Source organism: Molossus molossus, unplaced genomic scaffold, assembly GCF_014108415.1.
Source record: "Molossus molossus isolate mMolMol1 unplaced genomic scaffold, mMolMol1.p scaffold_m16_p_8, whole genome shotgun sequence".
Taxonomy (NCBI): Eukaryota; Metazoa; Chordata; class Mammalia; order Chiroptera; family Molossidae; genus Molossus; species Molossus molossus.
The window spans coordinates 26626591-26650321 of record NW_023425402.1 but is presented as its reverse complement, the minus strand read 5'-3'; the positions used below and the strand labels follow the sequence as shown (position 1 = coordinate 26650321).

Sequence of the window (23731 nt, the reverse complement as noted above, 5' to 3'; positions counted from 1 at the left end):
TCTTTTCCCCTTATCTTTATTTGGCAAAGACATAATTCTTACAACGATTTTCCTTATAAAGAATACCTCCAGGAATCAGGAACGGCACCTTGATACACTTCATAATTTTATAACTCGTGCAACAAATGAACTTATTTGGTTGAATGAAAAAGAAGAGGAGGAAGTTGCATATGACTGGAGTGAAAGAAATACCCACATAGCTCGGAAAAAAGATTACCATGCTGTGAGTGCAGTTTTTGTAATTGAGTGTTAAAGTGGTATTTCAGGTTTAGATCTTTTTCTAATACATTTCCAAATTCTTTCTTGAATTAGGAATTAATGAGAGAACTGGAGCAAAAGGAAGAAAATATTAGGTCAGTTCAGGAGATAGCAGAGCAGCTACTTCTGGAAAATCACCCAGCCCGATTAACTATTGAGGTGAGTCAGGAGATGTAATAGTCATGGTTGAATATCGACATTCAATTATTACCCTATAGATTCTTTTATCGTTGATACATTGAAAAATGAAAGCTATCAAATTTTTATTACAACCTGGCTCAAAAATAATGTTTCTGATAAGTCCTACTGATTCGCCTTCACTTTTCTTGGTCTGAGTGTGTCACCCACCCATCACTTAAAGTAAAGGTACCTTTGTCAACCTCTGTGACCCAAGAGGTGTTTTGCAGTAAATACGAAGGACCTTGACTTTCTGAGCTTTGACGTTGTATTTCCTCCTGACTGTGTGACATTGCACAAGTGATGTGACCTTGCCAAGCCTCATCCATCTACCTAAAATGGGAAAATTGCCTCTCGCCTGGAGAGTTGTGACGAGACTGAGAGCAATAATGTACTGTTACTATTTAGTCCAGTTCTTGGTGTGTAGTATGTTCTTAAGAAGTATTAGTTACTATCACTTAATTAATAATATTACTTATGATCTGGTTCTGTGACGTGTATTGAAATAATACCCTGGCAAAGGCCTCATGGTGTAGCGTGCACGTTCCCGGTCCAGAAGTGGAGACCTGGTGGGGATTTATCAGGTGGCCCGTGCAGTGGTGGTGCTGGTGGTGTGTTTACTTTTCTGGCCTGATATATACTGGCTAGAGTTAGTGACTTTCTCAATGTGCAGAGGGGTCACGTAAGAGGGCAGAGAACATCAAACATGGATAGATGTGGTGTATTTCCAGAGGGGAAAAAATGAAGTTGTGTTTCAAATGTGACATGCTCCACACTCTCTCCGGTTAGGAAAGGCCACGTGCTCACTGAAATAATCATGCCACAGAAGATTAGTAAAATTCGAGGTCTCATTAGGAAGTTTGGGGGATGTTGCATTCGACCTTCTTTTATATTAAAACAGTGTTGCATCCACATGAAATGCCATGTAGGAATGTTAAAGACAGAAGAGTGGGAGGAACAAGAGGGGAAAGAAATTAGAATAATGAGGGTCTGGGTAGACTTTTGTATGATGATGAACTAAAATGGAATATTCTTTAGAGTAGAGAGATGAAAGCTGTTAGGATATATGATTATAAGTTAAGAATTTTGATGGAAATAGAAAATGTGGATGCGAACCTGATTACTTTTATGTAGAAATGTTCATCTGATTTAAAGTTTATTGAGGGATAAAATTGGTCATCTTTGTGATTCCATTGGCCTATTCAGTGTCTTGTGGGTACATGGAAAATAGTTAATTATCAACAATATTCTATTTTATATGAAAAAGAAACTAATAATCTAACAATGCACGATGTGTCTTTTATAGCCCTTTTACTCAAAGTAGCTTAATTTGAGGGAGCAGGTAATGTAATTACGATATGTTGCCAGATTTCCAGTGCTGTTGGAAATGCACTGTACTTTCCATTCAGAAAGGCTGCCTGAGCCTATGTTAGCAGGAATGAGATTTTCCAAAGGGAGGAAGTGTGACAGGCTTACTGAAGGTAGTCATTAAGGCATCTAGAGCACCCTCTTCTGGAAGGCAGTGAATTGCACCTTAAATATAAAAGTATGTTTCATGTTCCCCTACGGAAGTAGACGTCTTCTACAATATCTTTGCTCTCATGAAAGATATGCATTGTCTTACATAAAAGTTAAAGCAAACAAATAAAAGTTTCGAGTATTATAATTATTATAACTTCAGAATTACACTGCTGTGGGATTGCATACTTGCTTCTCCACCCCACCCACCAAACATTTTCCTAGTAAAAACAAACAAATTAATCAATCTCCCGGTCCCAAAAGCTTCCGGCTTAGTTTTAGAAGCAAAAAACAAAGAGAAAACTACAAAACCATATATTTTGTGTCAAAGGTGTGCTGTATGATCCAGTAATATAAAAATTCAGAGAAAGGAAAGATAAAGGGACAGTGTTAGAAAGGGAAGCATTGCCCTGGCTGGTTTGGCTCAGCGGTTGGAGCGTCGGCCTGCGGTATAGAGAGACCCGGGTTTGGTTCCCGCTAAGGGCACGTACCTCAGTTGCAGTTTGTCCCCGGCCCTGGTTGGTCGTGCGGGTGGCAGCCACTCGATGTGTCCCTTCACATCGATGTTTCTCTCTCTCTCTCTTCCTCTCCCACTCTATCTGAACAAAAAATGGAAAAATGTCCTTAGGTGACGATAAAAAAAAAAAAGAAAAAGAAAGGAAAGCGTTATTTGAGGATTCCACAGAGTAGAAAAGGGTTGGTGGGAATGGAATAAAGGGTCAGCTTGCATTAATTTCAAATGTTAAGTATTGTTTCACGTCACAGTTGCTTTTTCCATGTGTCTTAAAAAAAAAAATCGAAAGTTTTAAATTTGGAAGAAATCAACTGGCCTAAGAGGAGGAGAGACGTTGGGGAGGAAGAGATAAACCGCAGAACTTATATGCATGTATCCCTAACCAATGGACATAGACAACAAAGCTGGAGATGGGGCAGAGGGGTTGGGGAAGAGGGTGTCAATGAGGGAAAAAGGAGAAACATCTGTAACAAAAACAAATTAATAAAAAAAAAAAGAAATCAACTGGACCTATTTAACACATTGATATTTAAACTTTTAGGACTGGCTTTGGGCAAGTGATACTCTTCGATTAAGGGACAATCACTATGCTAATTTTCAAGTCTTAATCTGCTAAGAAAAAAATCTTACCATCTATGTAGATACTAGAGTCTTTTACCCTTTAAACATATTGCAGGGTCTGTACACGGTCCCCAGCAGTGCCTGTGCTTTGTCTTGCAGGCCTACCGAGCGGCAATGCAGACGCAGTGGAGCTGGATCTTACAGCTGTGCCAGTGTGTGGAGCAGCACTTGAAGGAGAACGCCACCTACTTCGAGGTATGTGAATGGAATCCCCACTTCAGTCATGGCCTTGTGATTCTGGCAGAAAATGTTTTTATCATTTATTATGAGACATGTATACAATGTGCAGGGGAAATACACGGAAATGTTTTGTCTGTAGGACACCAAGGATATATGTTTTGTAGGATACATTGAAGCATTCTTCTGTTAAGGAGGAAATCCTTAAAAAAAAATACCTTAAAGTGTCAGAAAAATCCTTAATTTACAAATGAGTGTCTTATTAAGGAAGTATTTTAATTACAGAGGACTTTATTATTATTATTCAGAAGTTTTAAATTATTGTTGGAATCTTGCTCCTCAAGAATTGTTTGGAATCTAATAAACCTTGGACATTTAATATTCGCTCATAATTATCCAAGTTTAAGAGTTGTTCGGTTAAAGGAGGGATGTGGCAATTAAGTTGCATTGTTTTGATTTTATTCTGTTCTCATGGATGATGGGGACACACAGGGCCCTGGCAATTGAACTTGGTAACTCTGTACTTTACTGGAATATAAAATATACTTGACCAGTTTTTTGTCTTTCCCTAGTTTTTCAATGATGCCAAAGAAGCCACCGATTACTTAAGGAACCTGAAAGATGCCATTCAGCGGAAGTACAGCTGCGATAGATCGAGCAGCATTCACAAGCTGGAGGACCTTGTTCAGGAGTCAATGGTACTAAGGAGAAAACCGAGGGATTTCTTATGTAAAATGGGATTAGGTAGTTTTTACTCTAGTTTTATAGGAAGCATAACTTTATATTTTATTGGTACTCTTGATAATTCCACCTCGTTCAATCAAACATTTAAATACTGTTTTAGTGTTTTTTGCTAACAAACATAAAGAAAAAGTATTTATGGGATGGCCTTGATATTTTAAAATGCTTTAACAGTGTGTGTGTGTGTGTGTGTGTGTGGTCAGTCATTCCACAAATACTTGTTATGCACTTTCTGTATGATAGGTACTGTTTTAGGGGCTGGAGGAAGAGCGTGAACAAGCCGACAAGATTCCCTACTCTCCTAGTGCTTACATGCTTGAGGGGGGAATCGACAATAAGCATGACAAATAAGTAAAATATATGTGTATGTTAGAAAGTGATAAATACTAAGAGGGAAAAAAAAAACCAAGAAATAAAAGGGAAGAGAGAGGCGGGGGTGGGGGAGGGGTTGACAGTTTAGACCATGTAGTTGGGCAGAATTTTCTGATGGTTTCATTTGTGTTAAGCCCCCAAAACAACAAAGAATACAAGTATTTCACCATTTAAAATCCAACTTATAACTTAGGAAGAGAAAGAAGAACTTCTGCAGTATAAAAGCACAGTGGCAAGCCTGATGGGGAGAGCTAAAACAATAATTCAGCTGAAGCCAAGGAATCCTGACTGTCCACTCAAAACGTCTATCCCAATCAAAGCCATCTGTGACTACAGACAAATCGAGGTACTTACAGCTCCTAGAAACAGACTGGTTTCTGGCAGGGCTCATATATTTAAAAAATGAGGTCATGCTGCTCACTAGTAAAGTTTTCCACCTTAAAAAAACAAAAAAGTAATCTCGGGATTGGGTATGGGGAAAAGATTAGTCAACAATGATCTCATTTGGTTGTTCTGTTCTTCATTTTAAACCAGATAACCATTTACAAAGACGATGAATGTGTTCTGGCGAACAACTCTCATCGTGCCAAATGGAAGGTCATTAGCCCCACTGGGAATGAGGCGATGGTCCCATCCGTGTGCTTCACTGTCCCTCCACCAAACAAAGAAGCAGTTGACTTTGCGAACAGGTTCGTATGCATTAGCTAGAAACAGATCCCCGGGTTTGGAAGTTCTCTGAAGGTTCAAGAAATAATACTTTGTCAAGGCCCATAGGATCAGAAAGATGTGAAACTAGTAAACATGGGCTATTTTACACACACACATTAAAAAAAGAGAAGAGAGATTGTAGCATGTGTTCAGAGGGAGGGAAAAGGCTTAATCTGCTTTCTTCTGTACATTTCAGAATTGAACAACAGTACCAGAATGTCCTAACTCTTTGGCATGAGACTCACATAAACATGAAGAGTGTAGTATCCTGGCATTATCTCATCAATGAAATTGATAAAATTCGAGCTAGCAATGTGGCTTCAGTAAGTGTAAATCTACACATCAACTTAATCTCTCCAAAAATGTGGGCACCTCGTCATGAAGAGTAGAATTTGTATTTGCTGTAGAACACGATAGAGTCCAGAGGAGCCGATATTCATTCATTCATTCCATGGCTGTTGGTTATATACCTACCATATACAGGGCATTTTCTAAGAATTGGGCAAATCTGGAGATCATAAATTTCATTTAGTGCTTATTATCTTTTGATAGGGAGATAAGATATAGTGTTTGGACTTCTAGAGATGAGTCCAGTTTAATTTCATGTATTGAATTGTATAGTCTTGTTTGCCTTTTAAAACACGAAATTCTTAGTAAAGAGGAAAATTAATTTCAAATGGTTCTTCTATTTATGACTATTGAGATGAACTGGTTTATACCATCAGGCCCTAATCTGAGATCTGTCCTATTTAAATTTAGCTATTAGTACTATAATCACTTAATTATATGGTCATTGGTCTTCTGCAGATAAAGACAATGTTACCTGGCGAGCATCAGCAAGTTCTGAGTAACCTACAGTCTCGTTTTGAAGATTTTCTGGAAGATAGCCAGGAATCCCAAATATTTTCGGGCTCAGATATAACACAACTGGAAAAAGAGGTTAATGTGTGTAAGCAGTATTATCAAGAACTTCTCAAATCTGCAGAAAGAGGTAAAACATGGGCATCCTTGTCTGTTTGCCCCATAGGTGTTTAGTATAGGCTGTTTTCTGCTCTGATTGGGAATTTGAGTCTTAGGTGTGTGATGCCATGAGCCTGTGATAGGCAGACACGTTGCTGGAATGTTAGAAGCATGCTTAAGGTGGGAATATGCAAAAAGGGATTTATTTATTTCTAATTGATGAATTAATAGAAAGATGCTAACCAAGTAGTATAACAAATGATAAAATCTTAATGCATCTACTTTTCAACATTTTCACTATTTTATAGTGTAATGTTCAGAATAATGATCTATTCATTTCAGAAAAGATTCAGTTCTTTGTCCATGTATCAAACTTGGACTTTTGAAAAAGACTTTATTTTTTAGGATATTTTTAGATTCACAGCAAAACTGAGAGGAAGTTGGAGAGATTTCCCATAACGAACTTGGGTTTTATGCAGGGGTTAAAGGAAAAGATTTTTGTCCAGTTAACTTTTGTTAAATATAAATTTTATTCCAAACTCTTTTGATATTACTTAGAGACAAAGGTTGTCTTAGTAATATTCCATTTTAAAAATTATAAAATATTAACTCGTTTTACTCTACCTTTAATTTTTAAGGATTTTAATTTAATTTTTATAATTAATCTGCAACTAATATAATTCACATTTTTGTGAACATAAAAGAGCAATATACCACTTTCCTTGGACATGATAAATCAGAAATGGGTACTTCAAATGGCATTAGGGAAATTTTATTAACTTTGTAAATAGTAAGGTCACTATTCTACGGTTTATATCCTCAGGGTGGGTTTGCAATGATAACTGGTGACAGTAGTCTGACTCGCTGTGTCCCAATAGTAGTGAAAGTGCCGTAACGAGCAAGAGCATCCAAAAGATAGAAAACAAGGCATTTTCTAAACATCGTATTTCCTTTCACAGAGGAGCAAGAGGAATCCGTTTATAATCTCTACATCTCTGAAGTGAGAAACATTCGGCTTCGGTTAGAGAACTGCGAGGATCGGTTGATTAGACAGATCCGAACTCCACTGGAAAGAGACGATTTGCATGAAAGTGTGTTCAGAATCACAGAGCAGGAGGTGAGATATCTAAATATATTGGGGCAAAATTTAACTTAAGGTAAATTACTATCTTAATGACTGTCAACTCCTGTGACTTCTTACAAGCTCAACTTTGCCCAGTGAGATCTGATTATGTTCTTATTGCGTGCTGTAAACTAGAATTCTCTAATTCAGTTCTACCTCCATCTCAGGTAAACAGAGGAACAGGTCCCTTCTTACCCACTATGATGGAGGCTGTAAGGGCTTCTCACAGTGAAAGTCATTAGGTGTTTGTTCATCCTCTGTTACATGCAAAAGCACTAAGTTAGATGTGTGGGCCTGAAAAGATGGGCAAGAAGGAAATTATTGATAATAAAACTTGAATGCTATCGCTTAGTTTCTTTGGTAAAGAATTTTAAGTCAATAGTCATAATGTAAAATGTAAGTTTTAAAACAGTTTAAAGAAAGATGCTCCATCTGGAGTGAAAACCTAATGCCAATATTTGTTCTGTCTTTATAGAAACTAAAGAAGGAGCTGGAGCGTCTTAAAGATGATTTGGGAACAATCACCAATAAATGCGAAGACTTTTTCAGTCAAGCAGCAGCCTCTCCATCAGTCCCTACCTTACGATCTGAGCTCAGTGTGGTCCTTCAGAACATGAACCAAGTCTATTCCATGTCTACCACTTACATAGACAAGTATGTAACCGCTGTCTTAATATAAATTTGCTTTGGAGAGTATTGTCCTAAGCGAAACAAGCCAACCAAAGAAAGACAAATATCCCATGATCTTACTTATTTATAGAATATAATGAACAAGACAAACTGATGAACAAAATAGACTCAGAGACATAGTAGTAGGATACAGACGGACAAACCTCAGAAGGGGGGTCAGGGGCGGGGAGGGAAGAGATAAACCGCAGAACTTACATGCATGTATGCATAACCATGGACATAGACAACAGTGCAGACGACGGGTACCTGGGCAGGATTGGGAGGAGGGGGGTCAGTGGGGGAAAAAAGAGAAACATTTGTAACAAAAATAAATTTAAAAAAATAATATAAATTTGCTTCATACAGCTGTCTTATTTTTACATCTATGCTGTACATTTAAAATAGTCATTTTATTAATATAAATATTCACTTTTCTTTAAAATTTTTAATGTTGACATTATTGCAGGTGTCCCCCTTTGCCCACCTCCACCCACCCTCAGCCCCCCCTCCCTTGGCTTTCCCCACACTACTGTCTGTGTCCATGGGCTATGCATATATGTGCTGTAGTTAATCCCGTCACCGTCTGTATCCAGTCACTCCCACCTTATTTTTTTAAATAATATTACATTAAGTATTTCTATGGATTTACGACCCTTCATGTTGAAAGGGAATGTGCCACAGAGATTAGGGAGTAATGTATGATCCTCCCATATTTTGCCGGTAGTTTTAGTAGCTCAGCTGTTGCGGTCTGTAGGGTTTTCCTCTCAAGCTTAGTTCAAACAAGGCTTGAAAGAAGAGCATCTTATCTTGGAATCTCTTACTAAATACTGCTTGTGGGTTAGGGCATGGGTTGCAGCCCATGCTGTGTGTTAAGAAGAGAGTCAGCTGAATATTAGTCTTGTAGTTACTGTGTCAGTGTTCCAATGTGAAGACCATGTATCATAATGATGCTTCAGGACTGCATTATGGGGAAATAAATGTTTACTAATAGAAGGCTATTGCTAAATTCTCTTTATTAGGTTGAAAACAGTTAATTTGGTGTTGAAACACACTCAAGCTGCAGAATCCCTTGTAAAACTCTATGAAACCAAACTGTGTGAAGAAGAAGCAGTGACTGCAGACAAGAATAATATCGAGAATCTAATAAGTACTTTAAAGGTATGAGTCTTACTTTTGGCTGTTTTACAAGATCCTACTCTAAAAGTATTTCTCTAGCATTTTGATCTTCAAACATCAGTCATTAAATATCTTAATTTGATTATGTTTATATTCATTCCATTTCATATCTTTATTATGCCATAGCTTATTGCAAATAAGTATGTTCAGGCATTTTTCGTTTGAGATGAGATCTCATTGGAAGTTTGAATCTTCTCGACAGTAGCTTTTAAAAATCAGTTCATGTTGGCAGCAAGAGGAGTTGAAGCTAAAAATTACATTATTTATAATATATTATCTTGCTGAAAGGCAATTATTTTAAGAAATCAAGGAGGCTAGTAGAGGAATTAATCTGAGAAAAGAAAAAGACTGGTGGTTGTACTCATCTGTATCTATAGATGTACATAAAGAACTGAATAAAGCTATTGCAAACAATTGTGAAAAGTTATCTTAGTGATTTTAATGCATACATTCCAATTTAAACAATAAGATTAATAGATATTTTTTAAATAAGCAATGAAAAGAAACTTTTAGAGGTAGCTGACTTGCTCATGGAATATATTTTGCTTTACTGATATGCGAATTTCATTAGGCTGAACTTTATTAAATTGTCAGGCTTTTTTTTTAGATCAAAGTACAGTCAAATATTAGCAATTTCATAAGGTTCAACCTAACATATTATTTTGTATATGAAAGATATTCGGTTCAACCTAACACGTTATTCTTGTATAGGAAAGATAGTCTTTCCTTTCTCTGATTTTAGATAAGTCATTTGTAAATGAATTGTAAAATTAGGTAAATAATGTGCTTGACCAGTAAGTGGTTGCCACATTTTTATAACTTTCACAATTAATGTATTTTAGCAATGGAGAGCTGAAGTTGATGAAAAGAGAGAGGTATTCCATGCATTGGAGGACGAGCTGCAGAAGGCTAAAGCCATCAGTGATGAAATGTTTAAGACACACAAAGAACGGGACCTTGATTTTGACTGGCACAAAGAAAAAGCAGACCAATTATTCGAAAGATGGCAAAATGTTCATGTTCAGATTGACAACAGGTTAGTATCTTTTCCTGTTCATTTTTAGCACAAATTTAATATCTATCCTTCTATTCTAGGTAAAATCTAAACTTCTTAGACTGTTTTTATATAGTTAATTTCATGTACATAGTTAATTTTCACTTACAGTTAATTGTATGAATTTCAAGAGCTCTAGCTAATTATATTTCTTATGTGGTAGACTTAGGGAAGACATTTAACTTCAACATAAATATTTTTCTACTCTATGTTATTAAAACTATTGATATACTCTGGCATCTGTATAATCTATTTGCTTTTTATCTGAAGACAAAAAACAATATGATTTTCTACTTATTACCAACTTACCATATTCAAACACAATACTTAAATAATTCAAAATTATTACTAACTTACAAGACTTAGTAAGAGCGTGGACCATTTGTTTGCTAGGCCTGTATGTAGCACTCTATACTAGACCTAAGAAGTGTAAAGAAATTGCAGTGACATGGTGTTAATTTTTGTTGAAGATACAAGAACATTGAAACCATTCACCCAGTGACTGAAATAAAAAAGTGAAAGGAAATTTGGTGGTTTTAGGGCTCGCCTTAAATGAAACAGAATAGTGTCTTTTCTCATTCATTTCATGTTTATATTAATGCAAATAAAATGCTTTTATGCTATAGTACCATTCTTGAGAAGTAAAATTATATTTAAATATAGAGTATCTCATCTCTATAAAACATGTGGTATATAGCTTTACTGTAGTGATTTTTAATCATAGAGACTGAGGTATTTAATCACAATTCCTGGAAATTACTCTCTCAGCTCATGTTGAACCTGTCTTTGAACTATGCTGCCCTTATTTCAAAAGTGAACTTCCATTTGATGCAAGCTTTGGGTATTCAAGACATGCCAAGTGATAATGGTTATGGTTAAGTTTCCAGTTTTCCTGCTTTTTAGCTTTAGTCTCCTGGGCTTGTCCCTAGGATTATCAGGAGCACATCTCCATTGTAAAACTCCAGGAATAAAATATTTAGATTGAACCACACCAGTGTGAATGCCCTTGGAGATGGTGCACCCTTGAATTCTTTGCACATTCCCTTATTGTTTTGCTTAGTGCCTTGTAGTACAGTTACTCTGTCTCTCCCTTCTTCACCACACCTTTCACCGTCCTAATGGATACTCTTGGAAACTGACTATTCTGTTATGATTTTTTAGGTTACGGGACTTAGAAGGCATTGGCAAATCGCTGAAGTACTACAGAGATACCTATCACCCTTTAGATGACTGGGTCCAACAAGTTGAACTTACGCAGAGAAAGATTCAGGAAAATCAGCTTGCAAATAGTAAAACCCTAGCCACACAGTTAAATCAACAGAAGGTATGTGAACACAATTCCTTGTACTAAGGTTGTGTCTACAACTTGGTTAGTAACAACCCTTATCTTCCTTTCCCTTGTAAAAAGAAAAAAGCCAGCAGCTATTTAGAAGAAGGTAGGGAACAAACCATAAATAGTAAAATCCTGCAATCCAAACCTATATTTGTATCACTTACTTTGATTTCTGGAAGTCATATTTGAAAACACAGGGAATACGAAAGGACCATGGGGCCATTTTCAAATTCCTAATGGTCATTTAATCATTGGTATGAAAATCTCTTTGGTACTTTGCTGGCCACACTAGTTTTTTGGGGCTCCTCAATAAATGAAAGTGATTAGTGGTAGAAAATGAAACAGCCACATTTGACAGGAAGTTCAATGCTTTGAGATTGTTTTTTCCATCTGGAGGGGCCAGTGATTCTTAGCTCTGTTTTTTTTTTAATCCTCACTCGAGGATATTTTTTCCATTTTTTTGTACAGATAGAGTGGGAGGGAGAGAGAGGAAGGAAGAGAGAGAGAGAAACATCGACGTGAAGGGACACATCGAGTGGCTGCCACCCGCACGACCAACCAAGGCCGGGGACAAACTGCAACCGAAGTACGTGCCCTTAGCGGGAACCGAACCCGGGTCTCTCCGGACCGCAGGCCAACGCTCTAACCGCTGAGCCAAACTGGCCAGGGCCTTAGCTCTGTTTTGATCAGGAATAGGTGGGAGCAAAAGGCTTCAAGTCTGCTTTGAAGCCCCATGTGTGTGGGTCACTTATATGGCTTAATCTAGAAGTTTGTGATTTAGCCATAAGGCATACTACATATTATGTGCTAAGGGCTTAGGAGCTATACTATGAAATGATGCTGTATTTCTTGGTTCCTGAGCATCTTAAGTAGTTGAACAGCATAGAATTCCTCATCGTTTTTCTTCTAAATTGTGTGTATTTATAGATGCTGGTGTCAGAAATAGAAATGAAACAGAGCAAAATGGATGAGTGTCAAAAATATGCCGAACAGTACTCCACCACAGTGAAGGTAAGCGGATTCAGTTACTGGCATCAGATTTAATATTCGGGCATGTGCTTCCACATTGATGTTTTCGGAACCTTTGTAAGTCATTCCACTCTGTTAAAAAGTGAAAACAGGAAATTTCCATTTGAAACTTTTTGACACCTATCTATAATTTTTTGAAATCTGAGTCACATGACAGCCTGTTTTGTTCATTTTCTCTATGTCACACGGCACGTGCACCCACACCCCTCCACACACACAAGAAGTACAGAGCTCTGAAATTCATTCCTTAATCACCTTGTGCCCCCTCCCTCTCTCCTTCCTTCTTCCCCTCCTTCTTTTACCCTTGGGCGCTCTCTCTCTCTCCTTTCTTTGACAATGCTAGAGTATTCCATGAAGGAACCTCTAACATTTTGGGTTCTCAGGCTTTTTATCAAATTCAGCCATCCAGATGCCCAGGGACACAGCCCAGCTAGAGTAAAGGGAGGCTGAGTATATCTAGCATATTGTAGTAAATGTTTCCATGAGCTTCTAAAGAGACTTAGGAACTTTCCTGACCACTCTAAATGTTTCTGATTTTATTACCACCTGTGAACATCTCAGGATTGGATAGATTTCTAAAAGTGTTGCTTTGTAATATTTTCTTTAAAGTGTCTCAGTGAAACTAAGTCCCATTAGGAAGCATTAGCACTTTGCTTTAATTGACTTCATCTATTGACTTCTTTATCCAGGACTACGAATTACAAACTATGACCTACCGGGCTATGGTAGATTCACAACAAAAATCTCCAGTGAAACGCCGGAGAATGCAGAGCTCCGCAGATCTCATCATTCAAGAGGTAATAAAAGTGGGGGGCGAGATAGGGAGGAGGGTGTTTCCGGGGGGAAAAGGAGAAACATCTGTGACAAAAATAAATTAATAAACAAGAAATAAAAGAGGTAATAAAAGTACAATAGAGAAGGGAGGGAATGTAGAAGAGAGAAGAAGCACTACTTTAAAAAATTTGTATTTGTTTGGTAAAATATACATAATGGAAAATTTATCATTTTAACCATTTTGAAGTGCACAGTTCAGTGGTATTCACAATGTTGTGCAATCTTGACCACTCACCATTTACAGAAATTTTTTATTATTCCAAAAAGAAAGCTTCTACCTATAAATTACATTTTTTTTTTTTAAAACCTTTTGAAAATGTTTTAATCAGGATTAGTAAGTGCAGATTATAATAAATGTACTTCCTGGTTAAATTTAGAAGAGAATTGCCATTTAGTATGGTTTGCACCACAGTAATAAACTCATTCCAGCCACTGTTCCTGGGGAGAGGCTGTTTCATAGCCTAGTTAGTATTGTAATCATTACCTACTATTTATTCAACTCATTTAGGGCATCTGGAGACTATGTTTTTAATTTTTTTCCTTGTAGTTCATGGACCTACGGACACGATACACTGCTCTGGTCACCCTCATGACACAATATATTAAATTTGCTGGTGATTCACTGAAGAGGTTGGAAGAAGAAGAGGTAACCATTAATTATGAACAGCTAACTGAAAAGGAAGTATATAGTATGGCTTGAAAAAACAAAAAAGGTCTCATGATAAATTTACATGGTTGATAGCTGATATGTAAGTAATTACTAGATTATAAAAGAGTAGAGGTCTAGGATTTTTTTTTTACTTGTTTTTGAGATTTTTCTCAAATAGAAAAAAAAATTTTTTTCACCGTAGGACTCTAATATGGTAGGGTTAATGTGTTTAATTGTTCTACTTAAATTATGAAATGTTGACACTGGCAGAATTTTTCTCAGTTTTCTCACAGTTGAGAAGTACACTTCTTTGAAGTGTGGTTACCTCTGTTATTCTGCAGAAACACTATATAAAAACATTTGTTTTATGCATTTTAAATAAATTTACATATTCATGGATTTAAAACATAAAAGTTATTAATTCAGAAGTAGGTGTTTGTACAAAATGATAGTACTTTTTAATAATTGTGGAGGTTTTTTTTTGTTTATTTTTTGCCAAAAAGATATGGTATATAATAAAAAAGACTGTTTAAGTGCCATTCTAATTTGGAAGAATTCTGTGGCTTGGATTCTGCATTAAAAAACATGTTCACAAATAGACAGAGTAAGGAGTTATTTATGAAAATATCTTGTCATAGAAGACTATTATATATACTTTTGAAGGGATTATGCTGTGTTCTATTATCTTGGGATGCTTTCTATTTCTAACCTCAGAACAGACAAAAATAGTAGACCGAATGCTAAAATCAATAAATTGTGGGCCATTAGTCATTTTAAATTAGACTTTTGTTGAAATTCTGAAGATGATCATAGTTAGTTTAACTGTTCATATAATGAAAGAACCAACACTGTAGTAAATGTCTGATAGATGTTGCTTTCTTAGTTTCTAAAAATGTACCTGCTTTTATAAGCTATTTTAGTCTGTTCAGTATTAATAGTTTTCTGCAACTAAATCACTAACACAGCTAATTGCAAGTCTTTTGATCTAGCTTCTTTTGTGCTTAGAAAGGAGCAGCAGAATATTTGTGACCATTCAAATAATTGCCATACACTTCTGATTTATAGAAGAACATCCATAATTTTTATATTTTTACTTTTTAAGAGACACAATTAAATAGCACACAGGTCTCAGGTATTTTAAATTGTATTTTTAGTAGTTAAATTTAAAACGAAGTAACTTAAGTGCTTTTCCTTTGTTATAGTATATATCTTACTGTGCATATAGAGCCACTTTGCTCAATTTATCTGATGAGGTAGAACACTAAAGCTGATAGAATCAAATGATATTGCACACAGCCTGAATATATGCAAATTATGCTTGTCATCCTTTGAAATGTAAACGAATTATAGTGAATTGAAAGTCAAAACAATATAGCCATGCAAAGACTATAATGTAAAATAGATTTTTACAATTCCTGAATAAAAAATTACCACTTAATCACATTACTGGAATGTAGAAGATGTATTTTACAAAAGACAGGTAGTTCTGTTTTGTAACTCCAACGAGTAATGTTTCTGAAACGGAGTCTGTGAGGAGCCACATGAGAAACCTTGGTCTGAGAAGTAGAACTTTTCAAAGTAAACATAGAATCAAGTTCATTTCAGAAGATGATAAGCAAATCAGGAATGAAAGTAAAGTATCTGTAATGGGTATTAGATGGATGAAGAGATTTTCTAGTCTATGTTGAGAGCAAAATATATCAAGTATTACTTGCTGAGATTAAAGGACAGTATGTCTCCTTGGGGAAAAGTTAGAGAAAACTAAAGAAGTTATTTTTATATGAATGAGTTTGAGATCTACAAGAATGGAAATCAGCAGTAGGACTAAATTATTTATAGTATTTTTTCTATTATTTGCTAAAAAATCAGAGTATCTAAATGTGAGATTATTAACAATAAATACTGGGGGTTCAACAACATTTTTTTCTGAAAGAGTTTTTTATTTTTTAAACCTTAGAACATAAGTAAGGAAAAAAAGGCTCAAATCTTCTCAGCAATAGCCACGTTTTAAAGAGGGTTCAATAAGGAATTGAGAAAGACCCTATTAGAAATCAACTACTCAAAAAATGTTGAAACTTTAGCATTTAAACAGATGAAATGCTTCAATGTCACTAAAAGTTGACCCTGACAACATAATAAACAGAATACTAGCACTAAGTATTGTAGACTGCTATGAGATTTGTTTTATACGAATTCTTATTGTGAACCATATTTAGGCTGGCAAAGGAAACAACTGAAATTTTGTCAGAATTATTGGGGATCAAGACATTAGAGCAAGCAAAATAAGATATATGGTCTGTAGTTTAAATGATAGTACTGCAATTCACCAAAGCTTCTCAATTTACAAAAAACAAATCTGCTCGCTAGGATAATTTCTCTACTCGTGTTTAAACTGTGATAAATGTGATTTGGGGTTGATGATATGAAACTAACAACCTTATGATGTTAATAAAGAGAAATTAAATTATAATTAAAATTATAATTAAAAACTAGCCTTGCTCATCTAGTTCTGTAGTTCATGCAAAGTATATTCCTCCCAGCTGAGATGGATTCTATCATTAACAGAGTAAAAAAACATTTTTTTTTTTTACACTTTATTCTATACATTGGAGCTGAATCCCTAAGTATATTTTTAAAAGCATTTATATTTAATAAATATCTTTGTATTTACGGGGTATCTAAAGGTACTTGTCAAGGTGGATTCATTCGTATGAGGCATGTCATTAACAAGATCAACAAAATCTGTGAGTATATGAAGCACATCTCTTCCAAAGCCACCAGGGACTGTAGCTGCCTTTGCATTAGCAATTCTGATTACAGTTGTCCTAATATGACGATCTAAACAAGTAAAAATTTGACTTTAGAAAGAACAACTTTTTGTATCATTTTCCTCCTCCCCCGTGTTAACTTTTATTTCCTGGTGTGGCTTTCTGTATTTTGTTTCTTTAACCATAAAACAGAGGGATGTAAACAGCATCTTAAATTTCCATTGGGCTAGCTATCGAAAAGTAAATTATTTCGTGTCATTCGGTTCTTGTGTGTTGTATGTTCTCGGCTTGGAGTAAGTTGTGTGTGAGAGCAGAAGAGCACTCACTGTTGTGAACGTTTTCAAAGTGATTTAACCTCCCTGTACCGCAGTGTCCTCTTCTAGATGCTATCTGTTTTGGAAGGTCCCTTCTTGCTATAAAATCCTAGTTAATTTTTACAACCAATTTTTTTCTGAGGCCAAAAACCGTAGAATAAGAAACGATTCTGTGGTTCAGAAAACCTATTATGAAGGGTGTTTGTCTTCTCCTTTTGCTGACTGTCCGAAGCTTCCTCTCTGAAGAAGGTGGTGGTGGTGATGGTGGTGATGGTGCTTGTTCTGCATTTGGGTGTACTTGTCTCTGTAAGTACTTCCCGGAGCCTTGCTTCAGATTTGAAAAGATCAACTGGCGTAGAACAGGTTTGACCCTTTTAAACATCTCTCCTAGATGAAAAGGTGTAAAGAGACTTCTGAACATGGGGCCTATTCCGACCTGCTTCGGCGGCAGAAGGCAACAGTGATTGAGAATTGCAAACTCACGGGGAAGATAAGTGAACTGGAGAGAATGGTAGCCGAGCTAAAGAAACAAAAGTCTCAAGTGGAGGAAGAACTCCCGAAGGTCAAGGAGGCTGCAGAACATGAACTGAGGAAGCAGCAGCGAAATGTGGAGGACATCGCGCTGCAGAAAATCCGGGCGGAAAGTGAAGCCAAGCAGTACCGCAGGGAGCTGGAGGCCATCGGGAGAGAGAAGGAGGCCGCGGAGCGGGAGCTGGAGCGGGTGCGGCGGCTCACGGTGGAGGCCGAGGCCAAGAGAGCCGCCGTGGAAGAAAACCTCCGCAATTTCCGGAGCCAGTTAGAGGAGAACACCTTCACCAGAAGGACCCTGGAAGATCACCTGAAAAGAAAAGATTCGAGTCTCAGCGACTTGGAGCAGCAAAGAAACAAGTTAATGGAAGAATTAAGAAGGAAGAGAGACAACGAGGAAGAACTCTTGAAGCGGATAAAGCAGATGGAAAGAGACCTGATGTCTCAAAAACAGATCGCAGAGGCACAGTTGAAAGAAAAGCAGAAGATCGAATTGGAAGCAAGGAGAAAAATCACAGAAATTCAGTACTCGTGCAGGGAAAACGTGCTGCCCACATGTGCCATCACACAGACGGAGCACGACAAACAGAAGGCGGAGGAGCTCAAACAGCAGGTGGACCAGCTGATGGTCGCCAACAGAAAGGCCGAGAAAGACATGAGGGAGCTCAAGTATGAACTGAATGCCCTCCAGCTTGAAAAAACTTCATCTGAGGAGAAGGCTCGCTTGCTCAAAGAAAAACTAGATGAAACAAATAACACACTAAAATGCCTTAAGTTGGAGTTGGAAAGGAAGGACCAGGTGGAGGAAGGGTATTCTCGCCAGCTCAGAGAGCTGGGGCGGCAGTTGAACCAAACCACAGATAAAGCTGAAGAAGTCATGCAAGAAGCTAGCGATCTTAAGAAGATGAAGTGCAACTATGAGGTAGAATTAGAATCTCTTCAGCAGGAAAAGGGGAAATTGCAAAGGGAAGTAGACAGGATCACGAGGACACATGCTATAACTGAGAGGAATATTCAGCACTTAAATTCACAGGTGAATTCTTTTCGGGACGAGAAGGAATTATCTAATGAAAGAATAGAATTCTGCCGGAGGAAGTCAGATCATCTAAAAGAACAATTTGAGAAAAGCCAGGAGCAGTTGCTTCAGAATATTAAAGCTGAAAAAGAAAATGATGGTAAAATCCAAAAGCTTAGGGAGGAATTGGAGAAAAGTAATCAGTGTGCAAAAATGCAAAAACAAAAAGTAGATGAGCTGATCAGGCAGAATAACGAAACAAAGTTAGCAATGCAGAGGATTCAGGCAGAATCGGCCAATGTGGTGTTAGAGAGACAAGCTATCCAGCAAAGATGCGAAGCCCTGAAAATGCAGGCAGATGGTTTCAAAGATCAGCTGCGCAGCACAAACGAACACTTGCATAAACAGACGAAAACAGAGCAGGATTTCCATAAAAAAATTAAATGCTTAGAGGAAGACCTGGCCAGAAGTCAAAATTTAGTAAGTGAATTTAGGCATAAGTGTGACCAGCAGAACATTATCATCCAAAACACCGAGAAAGAGGTTAGAAATCTGAATGCTGAGCTGAATGCTTCCAAAGAGCAAAAGCGACTGGGGGAGCAGAAAGTACAGCTACAGCAAGCTCAGGTGCAAGAGTTAAACAACCGGTTGAAAAGGGTACAAGACGAACTGCACTTAAAGACCATAGAGGAGAAGATGATCCATAGAAAGATGGTCTTGTTTCAGGAAGAATCGGAGAAATTCAAGCGTTCAGCAGAAGAGTTTCGGAAAAAGATGGAAAAATTAATGGGCTCCAAAGTTATCACTGAAAGCGATATTTCAGGCATCAAGCTCGACTTTGTGTCTCTTCAGCGAGAAAACTGCAGAGCTCAAGAGAATGCTAAGCTCTGCGAAACAAATATCAGAGAACTTGAAAGACAGCTTCAGCAGTATCGTGAGCATATCCAGCAAGGGCAGAATGTGGAAGCAAATCATTATCAAAAGTGTCGGAAACTTGAAGAGGAGCTGGTGGCCCAGAAACGTGAAGTCGAAAACCTGAAGCAAAAAATGGATCAACAGATAAAGGAACACGAACATCAGTTGGTTCTGCTCCAGTGTGAAATCCAAAAAAAGAGCCCGGTCAAAGACTATACATTCAAGCCAGATTTTGAGGTGGCTGCAAAAGAATGTCAGCACTCCAGAGACCTCTCCCCGAGGTCTCCTCTGTCGAGACGGACGCAAGAACCACAGCAGTCGGAAGAAAAATGGCAACATCGGGTTGAACAGGACACCCAGAGCTGGCCCTCAAGGACTCCACTGGAGAAAGAGAAAAGCCAACAATGTTACTCTGAGTATTTTTCTCAAACAAGCACCGAATTGCAGATAACTTTTGATGAGAATAAACCTGTTTCAAGACTATCAGAAATAGAGAAGATAAGAGATCAGGCTCTGTACAATTCCAGACCACTGGTGAGACGTCAAGATGACAAATGTGAAATGGACCTGGTGAAGCTTTTGGCACCCTTAGAGGTATAGTCTGGCTTCTGAGACCTTATCAGCCACCTATGTTAAGTTCCCTCTCTTGTTTTTTTCTCTCTGCTAGACCAATGGAAGAAAAAAAAATAATAATGTTAAATGTGATTGGCTTTTTGATGTTAGGACAAAAAAATAATGCTATCATTTTATAGTTATTTAATTGAATCTTTACCATAAATTATCAATCTTTAATTTTTAAATATTTGAGATTAAACACACAAATGTAATGGTTCTACTGTTATATCTATGGGATTATATTCTGAAAAGTATGCCCCTAAAAACGCTAGACAAAGCAAGCAGTTAACTTTAATATCTAACATGTTCTCTGGAAAAATTTCATCTCAGTCTTTTTTTTCTTGTACTCCTTTTTAAAATTGAATTTATTTGGGAGACATTGGTTAATAATATATGTTTCAGGTACAATTCTATACTACATCATCTGCAAGATGTATTGTGTTTTCAACACCCCAAGTCAAGTCTCCTTCCATCGCCATTTATCCCCCTTTACCCTCTTCTGCCTCCCCCACCCCCTTTCCCTCTGGTAATCACCGTAGTACTGTCGTCTGTCTTGTTTGTTTTGTGTGTGTGAGTTTGTTTTTGTTTTTTTTTGCTTAATCCCTCTACCTTCATACCATTTTAATACCTTAACTGTCATCCAAAATAAGCTTCAGACTCTCAAAATATATTACTTGTTCCTGAATCTACTTTAGTTTGAAAGTTTTCTTCTCTTTACTTATCTCATATTTGTTATTCTAGGAATTATATTTGGATTAAGAATGGGTAAAGCTATGTCATGTTCTTAGATGACTTTTAATGCTGTATAAATTCCTGTTACAGATAGCTAAGAACAAGCAGTATGACATTCATACAGAAGTCACAAAATTAAAGCAAGAAAAGAACCCAGTTTCCAGTGCTGAAGAATGGATGCTTGGACTCAAGAGAGGAGAGTTTCTTAAGAGAGGCTTGGAAACAGAGACCTTCCAGAGCTCTGAGGGTGATCCCTCATGCTTAGTTAGGGATGATGAATTTACATTCCAAGGGCTCCGGCACACTGTGACTGCCAGGCAGCTGGTTGAGGCTAAGCTTCTGGACATGAAGACAATCGAGCAGCTGCGACTTGGTCTGAAGACTGTTGGAGAAGTTCAGAAAACTCTTAGCAAGTTTTTGACAAAAGCCACCTCAATTGCGGGGCTATACCTAGAATCCACAAAAGAAAAGATTTCATTTGCCTCCGCAGCCAAAAAAATCATAATAGACAAAATGATGGCTTTAGCATTTTTAGAAGCTCAGGCTGCAACAGGTTTTATAATCGATCCCATTTCAGGTCAGACATATTCTGTCGAAGATGCAGTCCTTAACGGCATTATTGACCCTGAATTCAAAATTAGGCTCCTTGAGGCAGAGAAGGGAGCCCTGGGATATTTATGTAATTCTAAGACGTTGTCAGTGTTTCAAGCTATGGAAAATAGAGTGCTTGACAGACAGAAAGGTAAACATATCTTGGAGGCCCAGATCGCCAGTGGGGGCATCATTGACCCTGTGCGAGGTGTTCGCGTCCCAGCAGAAGTTGCTCTGCAGCAAGGCTTGTTAAATAATGCCATCCTACAATTTTTACATGAGCCATCAAGCAACACACGAGTTTTTCCCAACCCCAATAACAAGCAAGCTCTGTATTACTCAGAATTGCTACGAATGTGTGTATTTGATGTAGATTGCCAATGCTTTCTGTTTCCATTCGGGGAGAGGAACATTTCCAATCTCAGTGTAGCAAAAACTCATAGGATTTCTGTAGTAGATACCAAGACAGGGGCAGAACTGATGGCCTATGAGGCTTTCCAGAGAAGCCTCATTGAAAAAAGTACATATCTTGAGCTCTCGGGGCAGCAGTACCAGTGGAGGGAAGCCACGTTTTTTGAATCCTACGGGCATCCTTCTCGTATGCTGACCGATACTAAGACGGGATTACAGTTCAATATGAATGAGGCCATAGAGCAGGGAACACTTGACAAAGCCTTGGTCAAAAAGTATCAGGATGGCCTCATCACACTTACAGAACTCGCTGATTCTTTGCTGAGCCGGTTAGTTCCCAAGAAGGATTTGCACAGTCCAATTGCGGGGTATTGGCTGACTTCTAGTGGAGAAAGGATCTCTGTGCTAAAGGCCTCCCGTAGGAATTTGATTGATCGGATTACTGCCCTCAGATGCCTTGAAGCCCAAGTCAGCACAGGGGGCATAATTGATCCTCTTACTGGCAAAAGGTACCGGGTGGCCGAAGCTTTGCATAGAGGCCTAGTTGATGAGGGGTTTGCCCAGCAGCTGCGACAGTGTGAATTAGTGATCACAGGGATTGGCCATCCCGTCACAAGCAAAATGATGTCGGTGGTGGAAGCTGTGAATGCAAACATCATCAGTAAGGAAATGGGAATCAGATGTTTGGAGTTTCAGTACTTGACTGGGGGGTTGATGGAACCACAAGTTCACTCCCGCCTGTCAATAGAAGAGGCTCTCCAAGTAGGTATTATAGATGTCTTCCTTGCGACAAGCCTCAAAGATCAGAAGTCATATGTCAGAAATATAATATGTCCCCAAACAAAAAGGAAGTTGACATATAAAGAAGCCTTAGAAAAAGCTGATTTTGATTTCCACACGGGACTTAAACTCTTAGAAGTATCTGAACCCTGGATGACAGGAATTTCTAGCCTCTATTATTCTTCACAATAGGACGTGTGGAAACACCTTTAAACAGGAGTGATGCTCTCTAGCTCAGGTGATTTGTCCAGAGCATGATGACATCAGGGAAATACATAGTCTAGTAATTGTGTCACATACTCAAAGCAATATTTATTTCTGGAGGGCTGGAAATAGCTGACGTTCAGAAGGGAGAATAATTTTTAAATTGAACCTAAAAAATTTACTGCTCTTAAAGATGGTTTTATTTAGCTTTGACATTAGTTTTTTTTTTCAACATTGCCCATACCAAAAATAAAAATATTTTACCTAGAATACGTCATGAGCTTGAACTCCAACAAGTTCAGAGCATCCTCTCTTCAGAACTCCCCATCACTGAATAGATCCAGCCTGATGTGAGGGTTCCCCTGTATTAAATGGTCCCTTGCACTCACTGACAGAGCATTCCCAAAAGGACCACGGAACCAAAGAGAGAGATGTACATTCTCTCCCAGCATCCCTGAGGCCACAGTGCTTCAAATTGCCTTGAAAAATGGAAGTTTTAGTTTCTCTGTATGTAGTAACCTTCTTTACATATTAAATGTTTATCACAATCTCCCATTTGTAGTTAGACTTTGTGATGAGTGGGTTGTGTGTTGGAAGAGGGGGAACTATTTTCTTTTTGGAAAATGCATGTACACATTCTCTATTCTTTCGGGTTTTTCATACTTTCTGTCGAGACAATTGTGTTTGTAATGCTAATGCAAAGGCAGCAATTCAGAGATCTTCTAGTGCTTCATGAATAAAATCAAGTTGTTTTAATTTGTCATATTGATAGACCAGCTGGGAGGTTATTCTGATCATTAAAGAATGTTTGTCGCAGCTTCCTTTGCTACCATAAACATTTTGGAAGTAAATCTACTGTGTGACAAGATGAGCATGGTTAAGTGAATGAATAAAAGATCTCAGTAACCTGTGTGTGTAATGAAAATGCATTTTTACACTTGTTTT

The 23731-nt window shown here is 37.7% G+C and overlaps 1 protein-coding gene across 9 annotated transcripts in view; it reads left to right on the top strand.

Moving 5' to 3' along the window:
* The window catches only part of DST (dystonin), a 432181-nt gene that overhangs the window by 269034 nt on the left and 139416 nt on the right, over nt 1–23731 (top strand). For 8 of the 9 annotated variants that reach the window (XM_036248926.1, XM_036248924.1, XM_036248928.1 and 5 more), the window contains 16 exons: nt 62–223; nt 313–417; nt 3188–3283; nt 3838–3963; nt 4572–4724; nt 4913–5067; nt 5283–5409; nt 5894–6077; nt 7006–7163; nt 7645–7823; nt 8858–8996; nt 9857–10050; nt 11230–11392; nt 12329–12412; nt 13120–13227; nt 13812–13910. In XM_036248926.1, the coding sequence (XP_036104819.1) occupies nt 62–223; nt 313–417; nt 3188–3283; nt 3838–3963; nt 4572–4724; nt 4913–5067; nt 5283–5409; nt 5894–6077; nt 7006–7163; nt 7645–7823; nt 8858–8996; nt 9857–10050; nt 11230–11392; nt 12329–12412; nt 13120–13227; nt 13812–13910 (2232 nt within the window). Of the gene's footprint in view, nt 1–61; nt 224–312; nt 418–3187; nt 3284–3837; nt 3964–4571; nt 4725–4912; nt 5068–5282; nt 5410–5893; nt 6078–7005; nt 7164–7644; nt 7824–8857; nt 8997–9856; nt 10051–11229; nt 11393–12328; nt 12413–13119; nt 13228–13811; nt 13911–17386; nt 20048–20890; nt 23355–23731 lie in introns of those variants that run through there. The other variant, XM_036248922.1, reaches the window with a different exon arrangement.